Raw genomic sequence first — 26541 nt, forward strand, 5'->3', positions numbered from 1 at the left:
AAGACGACATCTCCACCTCTTTGCCGAGATATCGCTCTACCGAGGAGGTAACGTACTCAGCCAATTGTGTTGTCTTCTTGACAATAATACTTTGTTGCTTGTGTGTTGGATAGCAGATAGTGAGTAGTACAGCTGGAGACTGTATTGGACTTTTTGGATAAGTACTCACACTCCTGCACTTACCAGTATTTTCCTGACGAGAGGTGGAGGTGGTTTTTCCACCATACGTGTTGCTGGGTGCAAACGCACCCACATCTAACTGTTTTTGTTCCTCGCCAGCAGTACCAGATCCGACAAGCGGAGGCAGTGGCCACCTGGGAGTTCGGGACTTGGCGGCTCCAGTATTCCCGGGGTTCGGTGGCGGAGGAAATCGTGTGGTTCCGGTTCTGCTTTGGACAGACGTCTTCTATCTTCGAGCCTGCCCACATGACACCTTTTGTGATTTGACTTCATTATCTACTATTGTAATTTGTCGTGTTTGTTGTGCTTATTTCACAACAGTAAAAGTGCTATTTGACTTCCTCCATTGTCCGTTCATTTGCGCCCCCTGTTGTGGGTCCGTGTACCTACACTTTCACAACAGTAGCATGGTAATATTTAAGAAAAATAGAAATTTGGTACATTTCTTGATATCTGTCTCCTTTATTTGGTGAAAAAAGGAGATTCTTGAAGAAAATAGCAAAATTTTGTGGGCCTTCAATTGTCTGTCCTCTTCCCGGCGCTTCAGCGGAAACCTCTCAGCTAATTTTACAAAAATTGGGGGCTGTGTGACATGTTTCTGCCAAAACCCAGCGTCACAGACATGCTTATGAAGGCACAAGTCAAAATGAAGAAGGCTCCGCGGCCCTTACCAGATTTTATTTCTGGTGTGCTAAAACACAGTTTTGCTTAGTGTTCACATCGAAGTTGTCACCATTCGGGCAGTCGCGTTCACTTTGACATGAGGGGAGGCGGGACATCTCTTCATACATGGGGCTCTACACAACCTGCATAGTGAGTGAATATGGTGGCCTGACTTTGGTCTTAAGAACAGGCGTCAAATTATCATAGAGATTATTTTGAATCCACCCTATTTTTTTAAAGGTGCCCCAGAATGCAATGTAATATTTTCCAAGTGTGTGAAAAAAAACAAAAGGAAAATTGGTTCAATAGTATTTAACCTTTGAAAAAAACTGTCAATTCCAAGAATGGCCAGTTCAATTTCTTCTGGTTAGTGTCTCCCCTGAGGTAAGATTTTGACATGCCGGGTGGTTGACGCTGCAACAGCATATTCAGCTGGTGGGGCTGCCACCTCTCAACATGCTGATATACTGCGCTGAAGTGCTAAGTAGTACCTCCCTGCTGCCATAAGGCCCTCAAAGGTGCTACTGGCTGCTGCAGGACCACAGCAGGTCTCCCTTATGAGGAGACCTCCCTGGCAACATCACCACATCTCACAAAGGACAAAACATTGCATTTACAACTCTTCTGTGGTACCAGTCAATCTGTGTGGATATGAGACCTGGTCCAGTTTGACGGCTTTGATAGCAGAACCCTAAGGAGGATCACTGGCACCCGTTGGTATGACCTATTGACCAACAAAGCGCTCCAAGAGCGGCCCCAACACTCCACGCCTTGCAGCAGTGCGACAAGCCTGATGGGATGGCTGCACCCCACCAGGCCCATCATGGACTTTGACTCATGCCAAGCAGGCTGGGGGCAACCGACAGGGGCTCCCTGCACCTGGTGGCTGGCTGTTGTCTACCGAGACCTGGACAAATGCAGTACAGCCTTGCACAAGGCTTAGCAAGTGGCACATGACTGAGCAGGGTGGACAAGTGTGGTAACAATGACAAGTAGCTCGGGCTGTGGCTGGACAGAAAACTGGACTGGACAACCCACACCAACCACCTGTACAGGAAGGGACAGGGCATGCTGTACTTTGTGAGGAGGTTGCAGTTGTTTAACGTCTGCAGGAAACTCCTGTGGATGTTCTAGCAGTCGGTAGTAGCCACTGTCCTCTTTTACACCATGGTGAGCTGAGGGGCACCACATCCAAGAAGGACACATCCAGGCTGGACAAATTGATCAGGCAGACAGGCTCTGTGGTTGGCATAAAGTTTGACTCTCTGTTCACAGTGGCAGAGAAAAGAACACTGGACAAACTGCTGGACATTATGGACGATGTTAGTCACTCTCTGTACACCGTCATCAGCAACCAGAGGAGCCGCTTCAGCCACAGACTGCTCCTTCCCAAGTGTAGGACCAACAGACTGAAAAAATTCCTTTGTCTCTCAGGCCATCAGACTGTACAACGCCACACTCGGGGGGAGGAGGAGTAACAGGAAGACATAGGCCAGGAATGAGAGAAACAGTAGTAGCCAGTAAACCAATATTAATAATTATGTCTGGTATTTATATTGTGACATAGGTTAATTGATATTGCATATTGCAAACTATTTTTCTTTTTTACTTTCACCCTTGATGTGTGCTTCTTACCCTGTGTGCTGCTATAAAGTGCTGCTGGAACCTCAATTTCCTTGAGGGAGTCTTCCCAAGGGAACAATAAAGTTTGATCTAATCTAATCTAATCAACCATAAATGGAAGAAGTTCAGATCCAATGGGATTCTTCCTAGAGCGGGCCGCCTGTCTAAAATGAGCGATTGGGAGAGAAGGGCCTTGTTCAGGGAGGTGACCAAGAACCGTCAGAGCTCCAGCATTCCTCTGTCGAGAGAGGAGAACCATCCAGAAGGCTAACCATCTCTGAGGCAATCCACCAATCAGGCCTGTATGGCAGAGTGGCCAGACGGAAGCCATTTCTACATTGAAGTACGGTGGTGGCCGCATCATGCTGTGGGGATGTTTTTCAGCAGTAGGAACTGAGAGACTAGTAAGGGAAAGATAATTGAGGGAAAGATAAATACAACAATGTACAGAGACATCCTGGATGAAAACCGGCTCCAGAGCGCTCTTGACCTGACACTGGGGCGACGGTTCATCTTTCAGCAGGACAATGACCCTAAGCACAAAGCCAAGATATCAAAGGAGCGGCTTCAGGACAACTATGTGAATGTCTGTGAGTGGCTCAGCCAGACCCCAGACCTGAATCCGATTGAACATCTCTGGAGAGATCTGAAAATGGCTGTGCAGTGACGCTCCCATCCAATCTGATGGAGTTTGAAAGGTGCTGCAAAGAGGAATGAATAAAACTGTCCAAAGACAGATATGCCAAGCTGGTGGCATCATATTCAAGAAGACTTGAGGCTGTAATTGCTGTCAAAGGTGCATCAACAAAGTAGTGAGTAAAGGGTGTGAATACCTATGTACATGATTTCTTTTTTTTGTTTAACAAAAATTTGTAAAAAAAAAACAAAAAACAACAATAATAATAATTTCATGTTGTCATTATGGGGTGTTGTGAGTAGAATTTCGATGGAAAAATGAATTTTGGAATAAGGCTTTGACATAACATAATGTGGAAAAAAGCGAAGTGCTGTGAATACTTTCTAGGTGCACTATATATATATATATATATATATATATATATATATGTGTGTGTGTGTGTGTGTATGAATCAGCTTGTTTCTCACTGTGCAAACAGCTGAAGTGACTTGCATGTGATTGAAGATCACATGAACTGCTCATTAATGCTGGAATTGCACGCAAGCTTGTACGTTTTCTTTTATGATAGACCCCCCCCCCCCCACCACCTTCCATAAGCCGCTCCAGTGCACTTCCCCCTTAACACTAATCCACTCAGGAAATGAGGGTTTCATTAGAACGAATAAATGGAGACACTATTTCATGAGTGGCTTAAACAGCTGAGTCGGAATACGTTATCAGCAACTGATATGTCATTCAATTGGCCTTTTTGAATGGGCTGAGATGAGGTATCACTGCGCCCTAACGCTGATAGCAGCCAGGAGGCGAGAAATGTGTGCTCCGTGCACCAGCTCATCTGCCAAGTTCAAGAAAAGTTTTCACTTTCTCGAACTCTGTCGGAGCTCCAGGCACATAGAAGACAATTTCAAGCCACAGCCATTGTTCACAGCACAGGCACTAATTACTTTATGAAAGAAGAGGAGGCTCAAAGATTTTCCGCTAGTTTCATTAGCTATTTAAGGAAAATTGTCTGGAGTCGGAAGGGGGTTTGAGGACAACTTGGAGATGAATTTGCTGGACTTTGTTGGTCAGAATACACAGCGATATAACATGTCCCCTGCGGGCCTCATTAGTCGTTCAAACCTCAAGCGACTGAAGCGTGTCGCTCAAACATTGGGATTACAGTGGAACCATAAAACAGTGATTAATGTTTTATTATGTGAGGCCTTATCAAGGAAGATAAAGTTTTCTGTTGGCCTTTGTGTTTTCCTGTTTTCTGCCTTTGATTCCACCAGTGGTGGCACTTTGGGACGAAGTACAAAGAGGGGAAAATAGCTGTGTGTTTGCACAGAGATGTTCAGGTTTCACAGTCTGGAGCTGAGCATGTGTGTGTGTGTGTGTGCGTGTGTGTGTGTGTGTGTTTGTCTGTGATGTGTTTCACCGGTTGGTGCATTGCAGAGAAAGGCAACATTGATCTGATCAGAGAGTGAGTCACAGCACCTGAGGAGCGCACAGCTGACACACACACACACACACAGACCCCCATTAAAGGCCAACGGTTGTCAAAAGTGTCATCTAACATGAAAATGGAGGCACATTCTGGGTGATGGTTTTCCATTTGTTTTTTTTTCTTTTCGACAGCCTGTTTTTACGGTATTTATATAGATTTTGAATTGTATTTGAATGACAATGTACAACACAAGTACAGTCCTGTGCAATAATGATTTAAATGTTAAATGATTCCAAATTGCATCACCTCTCAACAACTGCAGTTATGCCCGAGGTGACAAGTAATGTTTCCTGTTATGAATGTTTAAAAATAAATACTTTTTGAAAGACTGCATTAAAAATAAGGACCCCAAATGTAAAAAAAATAGTGCAGCAAACCTCACTGCAAGCATTCACCTTGAAGAGATAGGAAGGTTGGTCGGTAGGTAGGCAGATCAGACAGTCAGTTGATCCAGGGAGGTAGGCTGGTAGGTAAGTCAGTTGATCGAGGTAGGTAAGTCGGTAGATTGGTCAACGTAGGTAGGACCGAGGTTGGTACATAGGTTGTTTCAAAATCCATAGGTAGGTACACAGGTATAGTTGTGCTCAGATGTTTATATACAAGTTGATACACATGGATTTGAATGGCTACAAAAGGCAACCATCCTCACCGGTGATCTGTTTGCTTGTAATCAGTGTGTGTGTATAAAAGGTCAGTGAGTTTCTGGGCTCCTGACAGACCATTGCATCTTTCATCCAGTGCTGCACTGACGTTTCTGGGTTCTGGGTCATAGGGAAAGCAAAATAATTGTCAAAGAATCTGTGGGAAATGGTAATTTAACTGTATAAAACAGGAAAGGGATATAAAAAGATATTCAAGGGACTGAGAATGCCAATCAGCAGTGTTCAGTCTCTAATCAAGAAGTGGAACATGAGGTGAACCAAACCATGGTCAGGTAGACCAACAAACATTTCACCAACAATTGCCAGAAAAATTGTTTGGGATGCAAACAAAACTCCACATATAACTTCAGCTGAAATACAGGACTCTGAAAAAAAGTGGTGTGGCTGTTTCAAGATGCACAACAAGGAGGCATGTGAAGAAAAGTGGGTTGCATGGTTGAGTCACCAGAAGAAAGCCATTACTACACAAATTCCACAAAGTATCCCACTTACAGTACTCCTAATACAACAGAGAACAAAGTCATTTGGGGTGATGAAATCAAAATTGAACTTTTTGGCCACAACAATAAACGTTACATTTGGAGAAGAGTCAACAAGGCCAATGGTGAAAGGTACACCATACCTACTGTGAAGCATAGAGGTGGATTGCTGATGTTTTGTGGATGTGTGAGTTTCAAAGGCACAGGAAACCTGGTCAAAATTGATGACAGGATGAATGCAGCATGTTATCAGTAAATACTGGAGGATATCTGCACTCATCAGCCTGGAAGCTGTGCATGGAACGCACTTGGATGTTCCAACATGACAACGATTCAAAACATGACGCCAAGTTGACCTGTCATTGGCTACAACTGAATAAAATGAACATTCTGGAGTGGCCATCTCAGTCTCTTGACCTCAATATCATTGAGCCACTCTGGGGAGATCTCAAATGTGCAGATCATGCAAGACAGTCCAGGAATTTACAGGAACTGGAGGCTTTTTGCCAAGAAGAATAGGCAGCTTTACCATCAGAGAAAATAAAGAGCCTTATCCACAACTACCACAAAATACTCCAAGCTGTCATTGATGTTAAAGGGGGCAATACACAGTATTAAGAACTGGGGTATCTAAACTTTTGATCAGGGTCATTTCGGTACTTTCTGTTATCATTATGATTTTAAAAGAGTAAACACAGTTGTTTGGCAATGATTGGCTTCACACAACCACTAACCATGAGTGAAAAAAACCCTTTTGTGTTATCATTAATATTCTTTGAAAAATGGCCAAAAAATCAAAAATTCTGCCAGAGTATGCCAACTTACAGTGTAGGTAAGACTCTCAATCAATGTTAATATATATAGGTAAGTCATTCACAACTGTCTCATGGCATGTTGTGATTCAGCAGCACAAAATATACATTTTTGTCACGGCAGCACAAATTCATTCTAATACATTCCATGATGGCTGCACAAAATTAAAAGTGAAGCGGGGGCGGGGGGGGGGGGGGGTGGTGGTTATGGTTAGGGTTGGGGGAAGGAGTAGGGTTAGTAATAGTGAGTTAAAAAACTGTCACGGAAATTTGAGTCATTTCGTGAAGGGGGCGTGAAAAAAAACGTCAGACTGGGCTGGTCATTCAATATAGGTGGTACATAAGTCTAACTTTTTCAGTTTATGAACTTTAAAAAACTCAAAAATCATGGATGCAATCACCTTTTTCACTCACCAAGGTAAAAGGGCAAATAATAAACGGATTAAAATTTGGTGAACTCTGAGTGCAGTCCAAAAAGAAACACTGTTTAACCTATGTAATATCCCATGCCTCATAACCCAAGTCTGGCACCTGCTACATTGTTAGTGGTCATTGGATTGCTAATGGAGTAGGAGCAGGTGTAGTTCTTTAGGATCTTAGTCATTCCTGTCTCTATGGTTGGGAAACATGAACACTAACCACTGATCTAAAGTGATAACTCGGAGTTCTCACCAGCATTATAACAGTGTAACAGCCCACTTTACTGCTGCCTGAAAATTTACACTTCAGTTTGACTGTTACGCTGTTTCTGAGGGTGTGTGTCACACACCGAGTGCTGGGGAAAAGTTCTCGTACAGCCACTAAAGTTCTCCTGCAGTGTGCCACACACAGAGTGCTGGGGAAAAGTTTTCGTATAGCTACTAAAGTTCTCCTGCAGTGTGCCATGGACCAAGCACTGGGGGAAATGTTCTCGTACAGCTGCTAAAGTTCTTGTACAGCCACTAAAGTTCTCCTGCAGTGTGCCACACACAGAGCGCTGGGGGAAGTTCTTGTACAGCCACTAAAGTTCTCCTGCAGTGTGCCACACACAGAGCGCTGGGGAAAAGTTCTTGTATAGCTACTAAAGTTCTCCTGCAGTGTCCCACGCACCGAGCATTGTGGGAAATGTTCTCGTACAGCTACTAAAGTTCTTGTACAGCCACTAAAGTTCTCCTGCAGTGTGCCACACACAGAGCGCTGGGGAAAAGTTCTCGTACAGCTGTTAAAGTAAAGTTCTCCTGCAGTGTGCCACGCACCGAGCACTGGGGGAAATGTTCTCATACAGCTGCTAAAGTTCTCATACAGCCACTAAAGTTCTCCTGCAGTGTGCCACGCACCGAGCACTGGGGGAAATGTTCTCATACAGCTGCTAAAGTTCTTGTACAGCCACTAAAGTTCTCCTGCAGTGTGCCACGCACCGAGCAGGTGTAGGTCTTTAGGATGTTAGTCATTCCTGTCTTACTCTATGGTTGGGAAACCTGAACACTAACCACTGATCTAAAGTGATAACTCGGGGTTCTCACCAGCATTATAACAGTGTAACAGCCCATTATACTGCTGCCTGAAAATTTACACTTCAGTTTGACTGTTACAGTTTGACTGTTACTGAGGGTGTGTGTCACACACCGAGTGCTGGGGAAAAGTTCTCGTACAGCCACTAAAGTTCTCCTGCAGTGTGCCACACACCGAGCACTGGGGGAAATGTTCTCGTACAGCTGCTAAAGTTCTCGTACAGCCACTAAAGTTGTCCTGCAGTGTGCGACACACAGAGCGCTGGGGAAAAGTTCTCGTATAGCTACTAAAGTTCTCCTGCAGTGTGCCACGGACCAAGCACTGGGGGAAATGTTCTCGTACAGCTGCTAAAGTTCTCGTACTGCCAGTAAAGTTCTCCTGCAGTGTGCCACACACAGAGCGCTGGGGGAAAGTTCTTGTACAGCCACTAAAGTTCTCCTGCAGTGTGCCACACACAGAGCGCTGGGGAAAAGTTCTCGTATAGCTACTAAAGTTCTCCTGCAGTGTGCCACGGACCAAGCACTGGGGGAAATGTTCTCGTACAGCTGCTAAAGTTCTCGTACAGCCACTAAAGTTCTCCTGCAGTGTCCCACGCACCGAGCACTGGGTGAAATGTTCTCGTACAGCTGCTAAAGTTCTCGTACAGCCACTAAAGTTCTCCTGTAGTGTGCCACACAAAGAGCGCTGGGGAAAAGTTCTCGTATAGCTACTAAAGTTCTCCTGCAGTGTGCCACAGACAGAGCGCTGGGGGAAAAGTTCTTGTACAGCCACTAAAGTTCTCCCGCAGTGTGCCACACACAGAGCGCTGGGGAAAAGTTCTCGTATAGCTACTAAAGTTCTCCTCCAGTGTGCCACGGACCAAGCACTGGGAAAAATGTTCTCGTACAGCCACTAAAGTTCTCCTGCAGTGTCCCACGCACCGAGCACTCGGTGAAATGTTCTCGTACAGCTGCTAAAGTTCTCGTACAGCCACTAAAGTTCTCCTGTAGTGTGCCACACACAGAGCGCTGGGGGAAAGTTCTCGTATAGCTACTAAAGTTCTCCTCCAGTGTGCCACGGACCAAGCACTGGGACAAATGTTCTCGTACAGCCACTAAAGTTCTCCGGCAGTGTCCCACGCACCGAGCACTGGGTGAAATGTTCTCGTACAGCTGCTAAAGTTCTCGTACAGCCACTAAAGTTCTCCTGTAGTGTGCCACACACAGAGCGCTGGGGGAAAGTTCTCGTACAGCTGCTAAAGTAAAGTTCTCCTGCAGTGTGCCACGCACCGAGCACGGGGGGAAATGTTTTCATACAGCTGCTAAAGTTCTCGTACAGCCACTAAAGTTCTCCTGCAGTGTGCCACACACCGAGCACTGGGGGAAATGTTCTCATACAGCTGCTAAAGTTCTCGTACAGCCACTAAAGTTCTCCTGCAGTGTGCCACACACAGAGCGCTGGGGGAAAAGTTCTTGTACAGCCACTAAAGTTCTCCTGCAGTGTGCCAAAGACCAAGCACTGGGGGAAATGTTCTCATACAGCTGCTAAAGTTCTCGCACAGCCACTAAAGTTCTCCTACAGTGTGCCACAGAGAGAGCGCTGGGGGAAAAGTTCTTGTACAGCCACTAAAGTTCTCCTGCAGTGTGCCACGCACCAAGCACTGGGAGAAATGTTCTCGTACAGCTGCTGAAGTTCTCGTACAGCCACTAAAGTTCTCCTGCAGTGTGCCACGCACCGAGCACTGGGGGAAATATTCTCATACAGCTGCTAAAGTTCTTGTACAGCCACTAAAGTTCTCCTGCAGTGTGCCACGCACCGAACAGCTGTAGTTCTTTAGGGTCTTAGTCATTCCTGTCTTACTCTATGGTTGGGAAACATGAACACTAACCACTGATCTAAAGTGATAACTCGGGGTTCTCGCCAGCATTATAACAGTGTAACAGCCCATTATACTGCTGCCTAAAAATTTACACTGCAGTTTGATTGTTACGCTGTTTCTGAGGGTGTGTGTCACACACCGAATACTGGGGAAAAGTTCTCGTACAGCCACTAAAGTTCTCCTGCAGTGTGCCACGCACCGAGCACTGGGGGAAATGTTTTCGTACAGCTGCTAAAGTTCTCATACAGCCACTAAAGTTCTCCTGCAGTGTGCCACACACAGAGCGCTGGGGGAAAAGTTCTTGTACAGCCACTAAAGTTCTCCTGCAGTGTGCCACACACAGAGCGCTGGGTAAAAGTTCTCGTATAGCTACTAAAGTTCTCCTGCAGTGTGCCACGGACAAAGCACTGGGGTAAATGTTCTCGTACAGCTGCTAAAGTTCTCGTACAGCCACTAAAGTTCTCCTGCAGTGTGCCACACACAGAGCGCTGGGGAAAAGTTCTCGTATAGCTACTAAACTTCTCCTGCAGTGTGCCACGGACCAAGCACTGGGAGAAATGTTTTCGTACAGCTGCTAAAGTTCTCGTACAGCCACTAAAGTTCTCCTGCAGTGTCCCACGCACCGAGTACTGGGTGAAATGTTCTCGTACAGCTGCTAAAGTTCTTGTACAGCCACTAAAGTTCTCCTGTAGTGTGCCACACACAGAGCGCTGGGGAAAAGTTCTCGTACAGCTGCTAAAGTTCTTGTACAGCCACTAAAGTTCTCCTGCAGTGTGCCATGCACCGAGCACTGGGGGAAATGTTCTCATACAGCTGCTAAAGTTCTCGTATAGCCACTAAAGTTCTCCTGCAGTGTGCCATGCACCGAGCACTGGGGGAAATGTTCTCATACAGCTGCTAAAGTTCTCGTACAGCCACTAAAGTTCTCCTGCAGTGTGCCACGCACCAAGCACTGGCCGTAAAGTTCTCATACAGCCTGTAAAGTTCTCATACAGCCACTAACGTTCTCCTGCAGTTTCCCGCGCATCAATCGCTGGGGAAAAGTTCTCGTACAGCCGCTAAAGTTCTCCTGCAGTGTGCCACGCATCAAGCGCTGGGAGAAAAGTTTTGAAGTAAAAAAAAACATTTCTGACATTAAATAACTTGTAATTAAAATAGTTTTAAGAAAAAAAGAAGATTCTTTACAAATCCTTGATGTTTGTCTGTAAATTAACGCCATAACTGATCTGTTGTTGTTTCAGGTGAGATGATTTCTTTATTAGCATGATATGGAACCTTGGGTATTTATTTTTACACAAAGTCTGGTAGATTCATCCATTCATATCTGCATTTCAACCAGGAAAAGAGACACTGTCAATAAATACAAATATTTATTCTAAACACAACAGGAGATGGTGTAATAATGCAAAAGCTTCGGGCGGGGGTGAAGCCTAAGCATCCCCCGAGCGCCAGCTTTTTAAGGTGATTTTTCCATCCCTTACAGTGAGAAGCCTGTAACTATCACTGGAATGTCTTTGGAAGATCCTTGAGTACAGCTCGACAAACTTTGTGTCAAACAAACACTTACTTAGGGAGACTAAGAAATACAACCCCTGGCAAAAATTATGGAATCACCGGCCTCGGAGGATGTTCATTCAGTTGTTTAATTTTGTAGAAAAAAGCAGATCACAGACATGACACAAAACTAAAGTCATTTCAAATGGCAATTTTCTGGCTTTAAGAAACACTATAAGAAATCAGGAAAAAAAATTGTGGCAGTCAGTAACGGTTACTTTTTTAGACCAAGCAGAGGGAAAAACATATGGAATCACTCAATTCTGAGGAAAAAATTATGGAATCATGAAAAACAAAAGAACACTCCAACACATCACTAGTATTTTGTTGCACTTTTATAACAGCTTGCAGTCTCTGAGGCATGGACTTAATGAGTGACAAACAGTACTCTTCATCAATCTGGCTCCAACTTTCTCTGATTGCTGTTGCCAGATCAGCTTTGCAGGGTGGAGCCTTGTCATGGACCATTTTCTTCAACTTCCACCAAAGATTTTCAATTGGATTAAGATCCGGACTATTTGCAGGCCATGGCATTGACGCTATGTGTCTTTTTGCAAGGAATGTTTTCACAGTTTTTGCTCTATGGCAAGATGCATTATCATCTTGAAAAATGATTTCATCATCCCCAAACATCCTTTCAGTTGATGGGATAAGAAAAGTGTCCAAAATATCAACGTAAACTTGTGCATTTATTGATGATGTAATGACAGCCATCTCCCCACTGCCTTTACCTGACATGCAGCCCCATATCATCAATGACTGTGGAAATTTACAGGGTGATTCCATAATTTATTCCTCAGAATTGAGTGAGTCCATATTTTTTTTCCCTCTGCTTGGTCTAAAAAAGTAACCGTTACTGACTGCCACAGTTTTTTTCCTGATTTCTTATATTGTTTCTTAAAGCCAGAAAGTTGCCATTTGAAATGACTTTAGTTTTGTGTCATGTCTGTGATCTGCTTTTTTTCTACAAAATTAAACAACTGAATGAACATCCTCCGAAACCGGTCATTCCATAATTATTGCCAGGGGTGTAGAAGAAAAAGCAGTATCAGTTTCACTGTGAGAGAATGTCAGCCAGGTGTTGCATTTCTCTGGGTGTGATCCAGCATGCAGGTGCCTGAATTTTGGGGACCACAGTGGCTGGAGAAGGCCAATGAGACACTCATGTTTCATGGATCTAAACAAAGTCAGACTATGTATAACACTGAAATTCTACCCTCCAAACACATCTTGAATGTTTCATTTCACCTCTGTTGTGCAAAGAGGCAGCTGACAAGATGTGTACGGGCTGTAACTGCTTTGAGACTGTGCACGGATAAGGAATACAGTCTGACCACAAAGATGTGTGTGGTCTGCTTTTGTTACGCGTGTCCTCCCCGTGGCCCTTCTCTGACCCTCTGTCCTGTCTGTCCTCTCTGCATTTTAATCTGTCATCTCTCCACACTGTGTCACGCCTGCTGCCCTACTTCATCCTTCACTGCCGTCTGTCTTTCCAGATTCTTCCCTCTGGAATCTCCTCCTCTATGCCCCCCCGACTAATGCTGTTCCTCATTTTCTCGCTGTCATATATCGACATTCTCACCTCCTGTCTCCGGCGTTACATTGCTGGTCTTCTGGCATCTATCTGTGTTTTTCTCTGTTTCTTACTATTACTCTCCGTGTCTCTTTTTCATGGTTTCTTGCTCCGTCTTTTTCTCATTGTCAAACTCTCTAACTCTGTCTCTTCCACACTCTCCACAGCAGATGACAGACCGCCTCATAGTGTCGAATGGAGAAACTTTAAGCTCTGAAGGTCTCTTGGTGTCACACAGAGAGCGCCAACACTGCACACCAACTGTAATGACTGGCATTTGATACTGGAGAACTCGTTTTTGTTCCTGCAGTCCTCCGTCTTCCTCCCACTGATCCTCACTTGTCTCTGGGTGAAGGGGCGTAGCCACGGGGTGCAGCAGCGCCCTCCAAATCAAACCTGCACTTTTTTAGACTGAAGCGCTATTGCAGTGCTGCATACTTTACATTAAAATTTTAGCACAAATAACAGCATTTGGCAACATTTTGTTGCTTTATTAACCCTGCTGACACTTATTGCTTTTGCAGGCTTGTGTGTCTGTATCCTTATTAACAAAATATCTTAAAAACTAATTGCGGAATTGTAACCAAATTTTGCACAATGGTACCACCCATTTATGAACCCATTAACTTTTTCAGGTTCAAGAGTCAAGGGTCAAAGTCACAGTGCAAGGTCAAAAGGTTTGACCAATGAAAATAGATGGGGTGAATTTTCTAAACTTGTTACTAATAAATCAGAGGCAATATTAGATCCATGGTTAATATTAGACAGGAATAGGACACCTTAGTTACCCTTTCAAAATATACCATTGCATTTGACCTTGAGTGACCTTAAAAATCAAAATCAACATTCCTCAAGATTTGATTGTTAATGGTGGCTAAACCCTGTCAGATAGGCCCATGCTTACTACTCAACATGGATAGGAAGTCACACGTGGACTTATTTTTTAATTTATTTATCCATTATTTATACATGTAGTCTCATTGAGACACAAACTCTCATTCTCAAGAGAGACCTGTTTGATTTAGACATACAATATAACAATTATTAGTTATTAGTTACAGAGACATAATATACAGTATTATTATTAAACAGTAAAATCAAAGTGCCAAATGGAAGCAGATTAAAATACTAAAATCAGGAACAAGTTTCCAGGGATTTCTGAAGTGCCCTTAAAATAAGTTTGAAATCCCCCATTGGAATAAAACTGGACAGCTTCAGATCCTGTTGTAGAGTGTTGCAGGTTGAGGGGGCAGAGTAAGAAGAAATCTTTTTGCCAAGTTCTGTGTGTACTGAAGGAAAACTAAAAGGCCTGGGAGCACAGGCTATGTCTACGCTGTCCAAGGATTGATTTGTAAATGAAATTGTACCAGTGCAAAAGTCTGCGTATGTGGATAGTGATGACTAACTAACCAGAGAATGCAGAGTACATATACAGCTTGTACTGTAATGGGCAACAAAGTTGACCTTGAATATTAATAAGGTCAGATCCAGTTTTCTGTAATGACTCCAAATATATGTTACCCTGTGCTACGGCATCCCTATGGCGATGGGATTTGCACTTGCTAGAGTGTCTCTATCTAGTTAACATCATTGTAATCCAATAAGGTAATGTTACACATACCTTTTTAGCAAAGTGTAAACAAACTAAAAAACCCTGATCATTATAATTATAATTTGTAATGTGTTGTAAGAGATGTATGGATAATAGAAATATTTTTCCTTCACATAAATGTTAGTCCATTAGTTTGTCAAGAACCACTGCAGCCCCCAAGGGGCAATTGATGGTTGTCTTGACAAGTTGCTAAGTCATGGAGAGTCCAACACCACCCATTTCACTAGAACGTGTGGAGAACATTTTCAGTTGCCAATTTGTGTGACTAACATTAGCTTGCAGGTGCTACAATTAGCCTCTTCCAACAACTGCAGAACATTTATGAATGTGTATATACATAATACATTTTCATAATATTTTTACAACACTGAATAACTACTGTAAATACTTTCAACCTTAGCGACCTGAAAACCCTGGCTGCGCCCCTCCTGTTTGAGCATGGACTCCCCCATCATTTCTAGCCCTCCTTATTTTGTTGTCCCATCCTCCAATAAATTTACTCATGATGTCTCTCTGTTTTCTTTCTTCAACACTAAAAAAGAGAAACAGAAATTATTTCAGGTCGTAACACTCAAATTAACTACGTTTATCTAAATTAACAGATTGTCATAATTACTATTTGGTATCAAATTGCGGTAATTCATTTGAGTGTTACCAGTTGAAACTCTTTTTGAAAACAAGTTGTCATGCATATTCCTTAGCAAATTTGTTTGAATTAATGTTTTATTTATTTATTTATACATGTATGTACCAATTGAAACAGTTTAAAAAAAAAACAGCCAACAAGTTGTCATGAATATTCCTTGGTAAATTAATTTAGATTAACTTTTTTATTTATTAATTTATATACCTATTCAAACACTGTTTTAACTAGACCCACTAATTAAATATCAGTCACAAATAAGTAAATGTCATGAATATTCTTTGGTTAGTTTATTTGGATTAACCAAATTCATTTGAGTGTTGCCCTTTTTCAAGTTGGCCCAATAATTAAACAGTTAAGAAGTTGTTGTATATATTCCTTGATAAATTCGTTTGGATTAACTTTATTAATTCGTGTTACCATTTGAAGCACTTTATTAAATTGGTCCATTCATTAACAAATTGTTATAAATATTCCTTAGTGAATTACACTCAACAAAAATATAAACGCAACACTTTTGGTTTTGCTCCCATTTTGTATGAGATGAACTCAAAGAACTAAAACGTTTTCCACATACACAATATCACCATTTCCCTCAAATATTGTTCACAAACCAGTCTAAATATGTGATAGTGAGCACTTCTCCTTTGCTGAGATAATCCATCCCACCTCACAGGTGTGCCATATCAAGATGCTGATTAGACACCATGATTAGTGCACAGGTGTGCCTTAGACTGCCCACAATAAAAGGCCACTCTGAAAGGTGCAGTTTTATCACACAGAATAATGCCACAGATGTCGCAAGATTTGAGGGAGCGTGCAATTGGCATGCTGACAGCAGGAATGTCAACCACAGCTGTTGCTCGTGTATTGAATGTTCATTTCTCTACCATAAGCCATCTCCAAAGGCGTTTCAGAGAATTTGGCAGTACATCCAACCAGCCTCACAACCGCAGACCACGTGTAACCACACCAGCCCAGGACCTCACCTCCAAGATCGTCTGAGACCAGCCACTCGGACAGCTGCTGAAACAATCAGTTTGCATAACCAAAGAATTTCTGCACAAACTGTCAGAAACCGTCTCAGGGAAGCTCATCTGCATGTTCGTCGTCCTCATCAGGGTCTCGACCTGACTCCAGTTCGTTGTCCTAACCGACTTGAGTGGGCAAATGCTCACATTTGCTGGTGTTTGGCACGTTGGAGAGGTGTTCTCTTCACGGATGAATCCCAGTTCACACTGTCTAGGGCAGATGGCAGACAGCGTGTGTGGTGTCGTGTGGGTGAGCGGTTTTCTGATGTCAGTGTTGTGGATCGAGTGGCCCATGGTGGCGGTGGGGTTATGGTATGGGCGGGCGTCTGTTATGGACGAAGAACACAGGTGCATTTTATTGATGGCATTTTGAATGCACAGAGATACCGTGACGAGATCCTGAGGCCCATTGTTGTGCCATACATCCAAGAACATCACCTCATGTTGCAGCAGGATAATGCACGGCCCCATGTTGCAAGGATCTGTACACAATTCTTGGAAGCTGAAAATGTCCCAGTTCTTGCATGGCCAGCATACTCACCGGACATGTCACCCATTGAGCATGTTTGGGATGCTCTGGACTGGCGTATACGACAGCGTGTACCAGTTCCTGCCAATATCCAGCAACTTCGCACAGCCATTGAAGAGGAGTGGACCAACATTCCACAGGCCACAATTGACAACCTGATCAACTCTATGCGAAAGAGATGTGTTGCACTGCATGAGGCAAATGGTGGTCACACCAGATACTGACTGGTATCCCCCCCCCCCCCCCCCCCAAATAAAACAAAACTGCACCTTTCAGAGTGGCCTTTTATTGTGGGCAGTCTAAGGCACACCTGTGCACTAATCATGGTGTCTAATCAGCATCTTGATATGGCACACCTGTGAGGTGGGATGGATTATCTCAGCAAAGGAGAAGTGCTCACTATCACAGATTTAGACTGGTTTGTGAACAATATTTGAGGGAAATGGTGATATTGTGTATGTGGAAAAAGTTTTAGATCTTTGAGTTCATCCTATACAAAATGGGAGCAAAACCAAAAGTGTTGCGTTTATATTTTTGTTGAGTGTAATTTGGATTGATTTACTCATTTGAACATAACCAACTAAAGAACTTTCTAAAATTGGTCTCACAATTAAACACTTAACTAGTTGTTATACATATCCTTCAGTAAATTAATTTGGATAAACCTTTTAGTTATTCCTCTTTATATTTATTTTCTGACTGAAACACTGTTATGTTATCCAAACAATTAACAAGTTGTTTAAATATTCCTTGCAAAATTTATTTGGATTAACTTTTATTTATTCCTCTTTATATTTATTTAACAATTGAAAAGCTGTTTTAAGTTTATCCAAACAATTAACAAGTTGAAAATACTCTCTGGCTAATTTATTTGTATTAACATAATTTATTTAAGTGTTACCAATTGAAGCGCATTTCAAGTTGTTCCAAGAATTTAAAAATCATGCAATTCTCATAAATATTCCTTGATTAGGTTAATTGGAGTAACCTAATTCATTTGAGTGCTAAAAGTTAAAGCACTTTTGCAAGTTGGTCCAACAATTCTTTGTTCTTCACATTGTTTTTGCGTGGATATATAGAATGGTTAATTTGAGGACTTGCTTAAAAATGCACTTGTGATTACTATTTAACACTATGATGAAGTCATTTCATCTTTGTTGGTCACATCACCGCATACAATGTTTTAATTGTTTCTTTCCAGTGCCAGGCTTCCCTCTTTTTGTTTTGTACATTTGCTCATTCACTTTCACTAATATCTCCACTTTTATTGCTTCATTGCTTTTCTCTGTTCTTGTGCATCCTCTCCTCTTTCTTTCCCTACCTTGCTCCTAATTCCTGCAGGTGCTTCTCTTTTCTCCAACACTGTGTTTGCAGATGTAGTACACTCATGCACTTTTGTTTGTAATTCCATACTACTTTTTCACCCTCCTCTGTGCCTTTTGTTTCTCTCGCTTGCCATCCATCTCCTCGCCACTCACAACGGCTTGCCGTCTATGCGCTTGGCCTTCTCGTCTTTCCCCTCTTTATCACCTCATCTCCTTCATCCATCTGCATGCTGCAAAGAGTGATGGAGGAGGAGCGGGGGTGCAGAGGAGTGGAGTGTGATGGAGAAGAAGACAGTGGAGATGTGCAATGGTTGTGATGGATGAGTACAAACCGAGGCATTAAGAAGACGCTGCTTCATTCGAAAAGTGACACAATAAGTGCTGTTTGTACATAAATGCAGTTAAAAATATTCCCCCTGACAAATACATTTAAGAAATGCTCTCCTGACAAACATACGCATTAGAGATAACAGCTGCAGCAATAAACTGCCAAACCAAGCACAGCTTCATCACTCCAGCAGCCAGTGCAGTTATTTGCTTTCCCTTGACAGCAAACCTTGCTTATGCAGCTGATTGGTGGAGGCACTGTGCCTCCCAACTATACAGGAGTTACAGCTCACACATCATGCAAATGGAAACAAATGATTATAAAGTCTAATGGATGAAAAAAATATTACTGAAGCACCATTTTCTAATGCCGCAGTCACTCTAGGGATTGGCAAAGTTAATGTTAGCTGTGCAGGAAAATGGGCAGGGCTCATTGATTGGTAATGTAATGACTTCTTGTGGGACCTGAGCTAATTATCACAAACTGTCACATCTGTGAGATTTAATTATTTAGAGAAGTCTTGAACATACCATTCTGACATTACCCAATGAACATGTACAATATGAGCAGAATGCACTTGTGGCTGGCAAATTAGCACAACAAACTAATTTTCAGGCACCATACTTGCTATATAGCCAAGCTTGTTGGCTTGGTGAACCATTAAGTTGTCTAAAATGATGTTATCCAGTTGCACAACATAAATTATTAAAATAGTAGCATGCTGGGCTATTGTAAATTTGGGGTATTTTTACTTAAACACAATATAATCTTTAAAATTGTGCACAATTGAACTAAGCATTTGTATTAGTGTGCACAGAATTGTGTTTTCAATTAAAGTATATCACAACTGTGATAGAAAATTTCAAATACACTTGAATACAAAGTCAAGTGCAGCATATTTTTTTAAAAAAAACATCCACTTTCAAGTTTCAATTTACATATTTTCATATCCAAGTGAAAAATGTCTCACGTGGCTTAAACCCAAAACAAACAAACAAAAAACTTTTTTCCCCCCCTTTCTGGCCAAACATAATGCACAACTGAATATTTATTGTTGATAACTTTTTGCACCAGAGTTACTTCCTCTGCCTAGATGTTTCAATATCTCTATTCAGGGTTTTCACATATCCCATAATCCCTTGCGTGCCAGAGTCGCTGCAGTCAAAACAACATAGAGAATCCACATGATGACAGTTGTAAATGAATATTATACTACAAAAATGTCTTTTTTTATGCTTTTCATCACGTTAATAAGAGACTGCTGCATGATACCCTGAAAACTTGCTAAAACAATTATAACAAATAATCCGTGTCTGCTACCTTTAATCTGCGTGGAATTTAATAAGCGCAAACCAAATTTCAGACATATTATATATATTAGTGTGGAACAAAGAGGACAAACAGTTTTGTAAAGAACAATAATCAAGACGTTAAAGAGCAAACTTCACTTTCTCCCAGAACGACATGATCAGGAAGCGAGCGTAGCTCACAGCAGCTCCCACTGAAAATAACAGAGAGACAGACTGTGATTCTCGCATGTTTACATAAAACAAACGCAATAACAACGTCTATAAACCCAGAGAATATATTCACGAGAGTTTTAGGCACAATATAAAAATAGTTTTATGTTGCGATGTTAATGGTGTCTGTGTGCAGCGGTTAAAATACAGCGTGATCAGAGCGTCTCAATGCAGTTATCAATGTTACTGAGATCTCACAGTGCGGCGACCTCTCCAAGGTTTTGCGGGATTTGAAACCTGAAAAGCCTCAATTGTAATAAATGCCGCTAAGCTAGTAGCTACCTAGTGTTAGTGTGGTATCTGCTTGAATAAAATGCTGATAATTATATTATGGGAAAATATTTGTACCACCCACTCTTGCCTGACTAAAAAATCTTTTTTTTTTTCTTTTTTTTTTTTATAATTAAGTCCAGCAGAACAGAATTTTATCAAATTGATTTTGCGCCATGGCTGGCTAATACATATGGCCACCATTTGGATGTGTCTACTTCAGGTCTGTGATGATTTGTCATTACAGATTTGAACAACAATGTTGAAAATGAAAGAAAAAAAAAAAAACCCGCAATAAACCCAAATTACTCTGGGTTACTTCTTCAGGTAAATCTGTTAATCAGCAAATTAACTGATAGCCATTTTGAAATTTCTTGACTAAAATCCCAGTTTTCTTTTTTGTTTGTTTTATATATATATATATATATATATATATATATATATATAAAACAACATTAACAACTTTTATTTCAAAACAGACTGCTACAATACACTGAAATGTGTTTATTGTCAAAGAAACCAAAGGATCTGCATCATTAACCAGAAAGAAAACAGACATGCTGAATTACGCATGATATTTCCATTCTTTTGATGGTAAGACAAATGTGATTCTAAAACAAAAATCAGATAAAAACACTTCAAGTGGGCTGCTTTCTTGTTGCTGCATCTTATTTTGCTCTCCTTTCGGAGGTAATATCTTCAACTCAAGGCAATTGCTACTGAAAGAAATGGCACAGTTTCCTCAGAGAAATCAGAACTGTGGCAACGATTACTACATTCAAATTGGCAGAAATCACACCCACTTAAAGTACTGACATTATGTTTTCCTGAAGCATCTTTAAAGTATTCATTCATTTTCCTGTTGTTCAGTTATGATACGGTCCCATTTTTCGTCTTCCAGATGTTGCATGTGCTAAATGTGTTTTCTGGATTGCTGATGTTTCAATTTTTTTTATTTTATTTTTGCAGAGCTGCTGTTTTATCAAAGTTTTATTTAGCCCCTGATGTTTCAAGTGTCTTGAATTCCCTAACCTTCCTTTTTTTAGTACTTCCCTCCCTTTTTGCTCTCCTCTCTGAAATAGTCTAAGTGTTCCTGCTAATTTGACATGATTGTTCAATTTCTAAACTATCTTGTTCTTGGTTTCTGCTCTCTAGAGCCCTGATGATGCTGTTCAAGGGCCACACATTGGAAGTGGACATCACCACCAGGGAGAGCTGATATATAACTCCTGAAGAATGAAGGCCCATCGCTCCTCTTCCCAAATCTCCTCTTTACTCTATCCATCACTGTTTCCATTAGGCACAGGGGTTCATAGACCTCTGTCATCTGGTTTACTTTAACTGCTTAACCCGGTTCTCATGGATGTGGATTTAATGACTGTGTCGAGGTTTCTGGTGCCTGTCCGGCTGCTGATTGCCCAGTTACTATCCAGGATCTGGCTATCAGTGAGATCATCTTAATCATTTTTAAAGGAATAGCACTCACTAAGTGCTGAATGGGCCACTTTAAAATACATGTGTAAGTGTGGAGACAATATTGGTAGGTCATCTAAAACACTAACAGGAATACGGATGAGTTTTTGGGCAGCATCAACATGGACCCTCAGAAGAAATGCCTGCACATTAAAAACTGGATATATAGATAATCACAAGCAACAACATGGTAGAGAAGAAAAACAAAGGTAATAGCGTTTAATTGGGTCTACTGTTGGATATCATAGCACGTTAATACTCAATAATACTCTTTATGCTACAAAACCTAAGGGACTGTTAACATGTTCCATTTGGAATAATGGAGTTCTGATAAACTCAACTGAGCTTGAACTGGATCTACTCTTCACTGGAGCCTGATGTTTCTCAATGAAAACCTTTTCTCTGCTACAAGTACACACACACACACACACACAAAAAACACCTCAACAGTATTGGTGTAATCTTCACAGAATGGAACATATCTAGACTAAGTGGAGACCAAACTGGATTTTCTTGCTACATATGTGGATGTAGACAATGCTGCAGTTGGATTACTACGGAAATGTCCTCAGCTAAACTGGACGAGACAAGACTAGTGTATTCTGCTGCTGTGGTCCAGTACACACTTCTTAAGACTGGGTCTGACTCATCTAGACCTTTACCAGGCTCCTCTCTCATCTCTCCAGGCCCATTTACACAGGTGAGTAATCTGCAGATTAACCCAATAAAACAAGCAGCCAAATGTGATGCCCCCTCACCCAAAGACCCAGTCTTATTAATTAGTGTGACATATGGTCACCCACAGTCAACCATCTTGGCTATGGGCCAGGTTTGGGTCTTATGCCACAGTTTAAAACACACACTTAATAGTATATGCCACAAGTGGACCTAATGGCACTGTTTTAATGAGGGCTATGTAAATGCACTCAGTTTGACAATTACAGAACCACCTTGGCTAAACGATATACTCTCTTCTGACAATATTGCTGCAGCAGACGGCAGTATTATCTTCTGTTTATCTAACCCTCTTTTCTCTTGCACGTGAACTATCTGAGGCCATCTTTATCATATTCTCCCACTCCGTTTTTCTCTCTGTGGATCAGATAGCTCCTATCTTGCCTGCCTGAGGCAGTGATCAAATTCTGGTGGGGAATATAATATGCAGGGATAGAATGTGGTTATGAGCTGACACCACTGCCTCAGGGACAGACTTTGCTTGTACAGGGGGAGGTCAGCAATATCACTTTAAGTCATGGACAGTGGCTGACTGTGCAGGATTGAACTCATCTGATATCCAGGATTCAAATTAGTTGGATTTGATCATAGTATTGTCTGGAAGTACCGTCGCTGTTTTATAATAAATGAAGGTTGCTTTTCAGACTATTTCAGTCTTCGACTCTACACTTTTGGCATGCTGTGGTCTTAAAAGTGGTGATTTTTTTTGTGTAATTGATAATGTCAGAATGGCCAACAAATTCCTCTAACAGAGGAATTCTGTTTGTGGTGTTTATGATGTCATAAGGCAGGCCATGACAGTCACTCTTCGTATTGTTAAAAATACTTCCACCCATACCCTGTTTGCTCCATTTCTGTTGGTCCATTTACTCAGATAGTTTTATTTGTTTGGGGAGGTGTGAACGTGCATTCGCTTCACATGCATGTGATAAACTGCAGAAAATTCTGCCATTGCTGACTGTGAGAATGGCAACTGCTATGGTACAGTATATGCCAGCTAAAGTTACAAAATTTTCACCCATTTCCACTTGCCACAGTGACAAGGACAAAACAGATGATGCTTTACCTTTAGTGATGAAAAAAGACAGGCAACGTGAGATAAAGTACTTTAATGCGGAGACAGCCCCTTTTATATACGTCAACAAGAAAAATACCTGATGTACCTGTTACAGAACGATATTAAGCTGTAACATCACAAACTGTTGACTTTTGAAGTAACAGTGAGAACCAGAGCATCCAGTGTTAATCCAGCATTATGCAAAATGTGAAAATGCTCTTGTGTTTTTATCAGTGTTCAACCGATTAATCGGTTAACTGGGTCAATTAAGACCATTTTTCCATAATTGGCATATTAAAATGCCCACCAGACCAATTAAACAAAAAATGTATGCAAATGTGTCAGAATGGATTGAAAGGCATGTGGCATGTGAAGTCCACTGAATGTCACTGCCAGAGCACCACATGGCACTTAGCTTCATCACGGGAGCTTGGCTACATGTTTTTCTTGGCTGCAGCCTGAGAATGTTTAAATCAGTGAGAGAAAAGTGCTGAGACACAGAACGCTGCAGTCACAGAACATGACAAGCTACAGTAAAACAAAACTGTCAATCAGACAATCAAAAACAATGCTTTGTGAGTGTTTTATGAACAATAAGCTGTAAAACCCAAATAAACACAGTAGAAAAAAACTTTCTTTCCTTCTTTCTGTGGCTGCCTGTGCCAGTCAAGTGTGTCCACACTGGCAGAGCCTAACTGATACTGATGTTGATATTAGGGAGTAAAAAATGTACAGTACTGATACAGAGATTAAGAAAATAGCTTTAAATAAAATGTATATGTGCATTGGACAAAAGTAATAATTATTGCAACTATTTTTGCTGTTTTTACTTTTTCCTGCAAATCTTTGAAAAACTACGGAACCCAGGAGAGGTCACTTATAGTGATATTTTTTTTTCTGGCCATGATAATTTGTGCGCACATTTTCCTTTAATTGAGCCCACCAATTAATAAAACGTACGCACATTTTCCTGGCCGTGATAATTCGTGCACACATTTTATGGCCGTGATAATTCGTGTGCATGTTTCCTTTAATTGAGCACTCGAATTAATAAAATGTGCGCACATTTCCCTTTAATTGAGCCCTCAAATTAATAAAACGTGCGCACGTTTTCCTTTCGTTCAAAATGAACTCCATAATATGACCTAAATTGTCATCCTCATGACGGGGAGACCCTTCGCCCTCAGCATCCTTTTTAATGTGCTTAAACTCCAGATGATGCCATGCTGGGTAGCTGGAGTTCTCTATATGTCCTTGTGTGCCCAAACCATGATGTACCCTGGCCATATCCATTTCTAATGGGGAAATGTATTACACTGTCTGCTGGTTTGTTGACTAATAGCCAACATTTGTGTGTCAAGACAATATTGAGTAATTGAGTGCACATTTTACAAATTGTGGCCACGTTTAAGTAGATTGTGCCCTTGTTTTACTCAAACAATGCTTAAAACGTGCGCAAAAGATAATTAAAACGTGTGTACAGTATAATAAAATGAGCTTTCAATATAATAAAATGTGCACACAATATAGTAAAACGTGCGTCCATTCTCTCCACATGCAAAACATTTTGCGATGACACTTCCAGGGCTCCATAAAAAAAAAAAAAAAAACGACATAATAATCAACACAACTTGTCTTGCAGACTTTCAGAAAAATTGCCACACCACCATACAAAACTGAGACACTGCAATAGCTTGTTAAAAAAAATCAGACCTGGAAAAAATGTTGGAGCTCCTCCCTGTGTCACTAGCGTCAGTTTTGCCAATCCATGAGCAGATGTCACTGCTGGATAACATTACTAGAGAGAAATGGTAAGACTTAAAGGCTTAGCTTGTGTAAAATTTGCACAAAATCAACAAGCTCCATCGTGGCAGCCTTGAGCATAAAAGGGAGCAGCCAAATAAATAATACAGAGATTAATAGTGGTCATCAAACTGCTACAGTGCATCTGGAACGTATTCACTTTTACCACATTTGCTATGTTACAGCCTTATTCCAAAATGGATGAAATTATATTTTTTTTCCCTCAAAATTCTACACACAATACCCCATAATGACAATGTGAAGTTTTTTTTTTTTTTTTGCGAATATATTTACAGCCTTTGCCATGAAGCTTGAAATTGAGCTCAGGTGCATATGTACATGTAATTTCTTAGTTTGTTTTTATTGTTTGTTTTATTTCATAAAGAGCTTTTTTATTGTCATTATGGGGCATTGTGAGCAGAATTGTGAGGAGAAAAAAATAATTTACTCCATTTTGGAATAAGGCTGCAACATAACACAATGTGGAAAAAAAGTGAAGTGCTGTGAATACTTCCCAGATGCACTTTATAAAGAAGAGTGTTTGAAAGTCTTTTGTACAATAGAGTAAGTCCTTGGCAGGCCCTGAACTCTTAACTGAGTCCCCACAGTGCAATGTCACATTAAAAAAAATAAAATCCTTTGTTGGGAGTAAACCAGTTGAGACGAGTGATATTTCTTACATTAATCAAGTTTATTTATGTAGCACTTTTAAAATAGCCAACACTGAGAACCAAACTGCTGCACAATTAAAAGGAAATGAAAAGAATAAGACTGAGTACAAAAAATATATAAACCAAAATAAACACTTAAAACCACAGTGCTCAATATAACCAAAATTGCACAGAAAATTAAACCATCTCAAAAGCTCTTGCAAAGAGATGATTTTTTTTTTTAAATCATGTTTGAAAACATGCTTAGAAGAAGATGACCTTATTGGCAAGGTTACATCTCATTTGGTTTTCAGACATGTGTGTGGAACTACAAGAACAGAGAGCTGTGATGACCTGAGCTCCAAACAAACAGTAGGGGCATTAAAAAAATCTACAATCCCACGCAAAAGCCTTGAAGACCAAGATGAAAACCTTAGAGCCAGTGCAGGGTGGACACCACAGCTGGAATGTGGTGTCTTTTTTCTTCTTAAAGCTCCAGTAAGCAAACAAACTGCTGTATCTTGGACCAACTGAAAACCTCAAT

General features: G+C 41.3%; 1 protein-coding gene across 2 annotated transcripts in view; it reads left to right on the forward strand.

The window, feature by feature from the left end:
- Positions 1–22170, forward strand: part of zgc:172282 (leucine-rich repeat and fibronectin type III domain-containing protein 1-like protein) — an 844427-nt gene extending 822257 nt beyond the window's left edge. Inside the window, exon 10 of one of the 2 annotated variants that reach the window (XM_034169381.1) lies at positions 13189–13333. In XM_034169381.1, the coding sequence (XP_034025272.1) occupies positions 13189–13238 (50 nt within the window). In that variant the 3' untranslated portion in view covers positions 13239–13333. Of the gene's footprint in view, positions 1–13188; positions 13334–21434 lie in introns of those variants that run through there. The other variant, XM_034169382.1, reaches the window with a different exon arrangement.
- Positions 22171–26541: the final 4371 nt, after the last annotated feature.

This window comes from Thalassophryne amazonica, chromosome 4 (genome assembly GCF_902500255.1).
Source record: "Thalassophryne amazonica chromosome 4, fThaAma1.1, whole genome shotgun sequence".
Taxonomy (NCBI): Eukaryota; Metazoa; Chordata; class Actinopteri; order Batrachoidiformes; family Batrachoididae; genus Thalassophryne; species Thalassophryne amazonica.